The sequence below is a fragment of the Dendrobates tinctorius genome, unplaced genomic scaffold (genome assembly GCF_039654945.1).
Source record: "Dendrobates tinctorius isolate UK_male_01 unplaced genomic scaffold, ASM3965494v1 ptg000112l, whole genome shotgun sequence".
Taxonomy (NCBI): Eukaryota; Metazoa; Chordata; class Amphibia; order Anura; family Dendrobatidae; genus Dendrobates; species Dendrobates tinctorius.
The window spans coordinates 1688453-1691495 of NW_027361780.1; the positions used below are offsets into that span (position 1 = coordinate 1688453).

Consider the following 3043-nt stretch of genomic DNA (forward strand, 5'->3'; position numbering starts at 1 on the left):
CCTGGGAGTCCGGTATCTGTGCTAAAAACCACTCCTGGACGTTCTGTGTTGCCTGGGACGGTGACGAGAGTGAATAGCTTTGGTGGGGACGATAAAGAACTTTTGACAGCATACCTCTACATTGACACGACTGAGAGTTCCACGTACCATGTAGTGACAGTAGACCCAGACTTACAGTATACTATGGTAATAGGGCGGGACTTAGAAGCCCTGTGGGACTGGTGGACAAAAGGAGAAGTGTCTGTTGATATAATGTGTATGGGAGGTAATGGTGTGAAAAGTCCGCCTCCTAAAGTTGACAGGCCTAAGTTAAGCATGACCAGAGAGAACAGTGCGTCGGCCCCACTTACGGACATGTCACCTGACGGGTACCAGGGAGAGACTGATAGTGGTGTGGTAATTAAAAAGAGTGGACCTGACACCCGAACAGAGAGCAACATGAACATTTCCCACGCGGTGGGGTGTGACACAGGTACCAGGCGTGACTGTAATATGTTATTGCCAGTAGCAACCACTAGGGCTGAAGACAGTCTTTGTCAGACAGAAGCACGAATCCATTGTAATGACAGTTTGCCCCAAGTAGAAGCGCACCTACGAGACTTGGAGCAAGGGCGCGAAGAGATGTGTCAGCAGCTGGCGAGGGTGTGTCTGAAGGTGGCGAGTCTGGAAGTCGCCAACTCCGCGCAGGTGAAGCGGTTGCACCACCTAGAGTCCGAGCTCTTGGCAGGCAAAGCACTGAGACAAGTGACTGAGCACAGAGTGGATGAGCTGGAGAAGGAAGTCTCTGAGCTCAGAGGTCACCTGTCAGCGTGTAAAACCATGAACAAGACCCTGTTGGAAGATATGGAGGTGCTCAGAGAGGCCCAAGAGAAGTATCAACAGGAGATTCTCAGGAGAGAGGATGAGCGTCGCTACCTGGCAGAGGAGCGAGATAAAGTTCTGCAAGAACTCAGTGGAGTAGGAAAAGGTCTTCTACGGGAGAAGTGGATTGGCGAAGACGTACAGCAGCCGTGCCCGCCTGATAGCAAGGCAGAACTGCCAAAGCCCATCTTGGAAAAGGGTCCTGAAAACTGTAAATCTCAGGAAGATGGTGAGCCAAGGGCTGCACAAGACAGTCATCCAATCGTGACAGATATCTTGAGGGAAGTGTCCGTAGGGAACCCAGAGCCATCTGTTCAGGATGAGAGCAAGTCCACGACCTTCAAGGTTGTAATTGAAGTACCAGAAGACATGCAGGAAGCCTGTGCTGAGGAAGGTGTGCATGAGGCCTTTAGGAAGGCTATAGAAGCATGTAGTGTGATCTGGGCACCAGAGACGAAGCAGCTGGTCATACTGTCATCTAAGGAAGTCACAAGGAAGCGGGTTACTATCCTGAGGGATATGCATCTACAATGCCTCCGCACAAGGCAGATGATCCTGTTGGGAAAAAAAGAAGCCGCTCGATGTCTAGAGTGTGCGAGGAAAGTTCAAAGTCAGCAGGGCATTGCAGAAGACATCATTCAAGTGCCCGGAGGTCTGGTGAGGAAAGTCATCGGAAGGTTTGGGAAAGTGATGCAGGACATGGTGAACAGGTCTGGCGTGATGAGAGTGAGGATTCCGGCTGATGACGAAGCCCAGGACAAGGATGAAGATGGGATGGTTCCATTCCTCATTGTTGGGTCCATGGAGAGCCTTGGGAATATCCGGATGCTCCTGGAGTATCGCGTGTCATACCTGAAAGAAGTAGAGCAGCTAAGACTTGAGAGGAAGCAGATCAGTAGAGAGCTGGAGGAAATGGAAAGAAGATGGCCGCCTCCTTCAACTCGCGGTATAGAAAGACAAAGAGGTTCACTTAAGACTGGAAGTCCTAAAGATGGAGATAAGAGAGTACATAGAGATAAATGGAAGGGCTGCTCTCGGGACCTTATAGACCTTAGGAGAAATGGCCAGCAGAGAGAGGACAGTAGGTGGCCTGATGGAAGAGGAAGTAGTGATGCCTCAGTTAGCTCAGAGCTGAGTGACCTAGGCAGGAGACCCTGTAGAAGACGTGGTGACAAAGAGTCAGTCCAGACAAGAGGTATGGGGGCAAGGGAGTCGCAACACCATACTGACCGCCAGGGATGCGGGTGGTCTGACGTGGGCCCATCTTTATCAAAGAACAAGACAGAGTCGGATAAGGGACGCCTACTGAAGAGTTCACTAGCAGGGCCTGACTTTGATAGACGATTTGACTGGCAGAGACGACCGAGAAGGATCTCTGGTCGAGTAATAGAAAGTGCCAAGCCCCACGGCTTTAGGCAGAGGAGGGGGATATGTGGTGTGACAGGTGATCGCGTGGTTAATGGGAGATATGTCACATGGAGGGATGCTCCCTGCGATGCAACCCGGAGTATTTTGCCTATAGTGTACATGAGCACTAAAGATGTCATTTAGTGCACTGGGTGCGGAATGTTCTCCGTTTTGCCTGAAGATATGTGTATGTTCAGGACCTGTGGTGAAGTCCTGACCATGTGACCAGCTCATGTGATCCATACCTCACCTATGGGTGTGGTTACAGGGCTATGTAATTAAGGTGTTTGGCACATGTGAGAGAGACTGTGAGGAAGTCTGGCAGAGTGTGGACAGACTTCCCTGTGTCCAGGTGGGACACTACAGAGAGTGGTCTGTGTTCCAAGGAAGGAGAAGCCTTCCTGTGTCTGCAGATGGAGCGCTGCTCTGGACATTGCCCTGACCTGTGTGCACAGGACCTGAGGGAACACAGCCCAGCTAAGGACTGTTTATGTGCTGTCTCTGGTTTATGGAGTAATAAACCCTGTGAAATTTTAAAGGAACGTGCCTCATGTTTGACTCCCGCCGCTCCTAAGCGAGTCCGAATCCTTACAGTACATTTTTTGTACCAATGGCATGCAATATATATCGCTAATGGCTATATTTATATGTGTATTTTGACAGCTTAAATTTACTTGAAGTTTTTTCTGCATTAAGCAAATTACTATTTTACATCTAATTAGGCATTTTGCATTTCCGTACACAATTTTTGCATTCCATATATCGCCATTAGCTA

The 3043-nt window shown here is 49.6% G+C and overlaps 1 protein-coding gene across 1 annotated transcript; it reads left to right on the plus strand.

Annotated features, from left to right (window-relative positions):
- The first annotated feature begins 467 nt into the window (after positions 1 to 467).
- On the plus strand, positions 468 to 2158 carry LOC141100965 (fragile X messenger ribonucleoprotein 1 homolog). Its single transcript, XM_073589730.1, has 2 exons — positions 468 to 1825; positions 2041 to 2158. Exons 1-2 carry the CDS (start codon positions 493 to 495, stop codon positions 2088 to 2090), a joined length of 1383 nt encoding a protein of 460 aa, XP_073445831.1. The 5' UTR covers positions 468 to 492; the 3' UTR covers positions 2091 to 2158.
- The last annotated feature ends 885 nt before the right edge of the window (positions 2159 to 3043 follow it).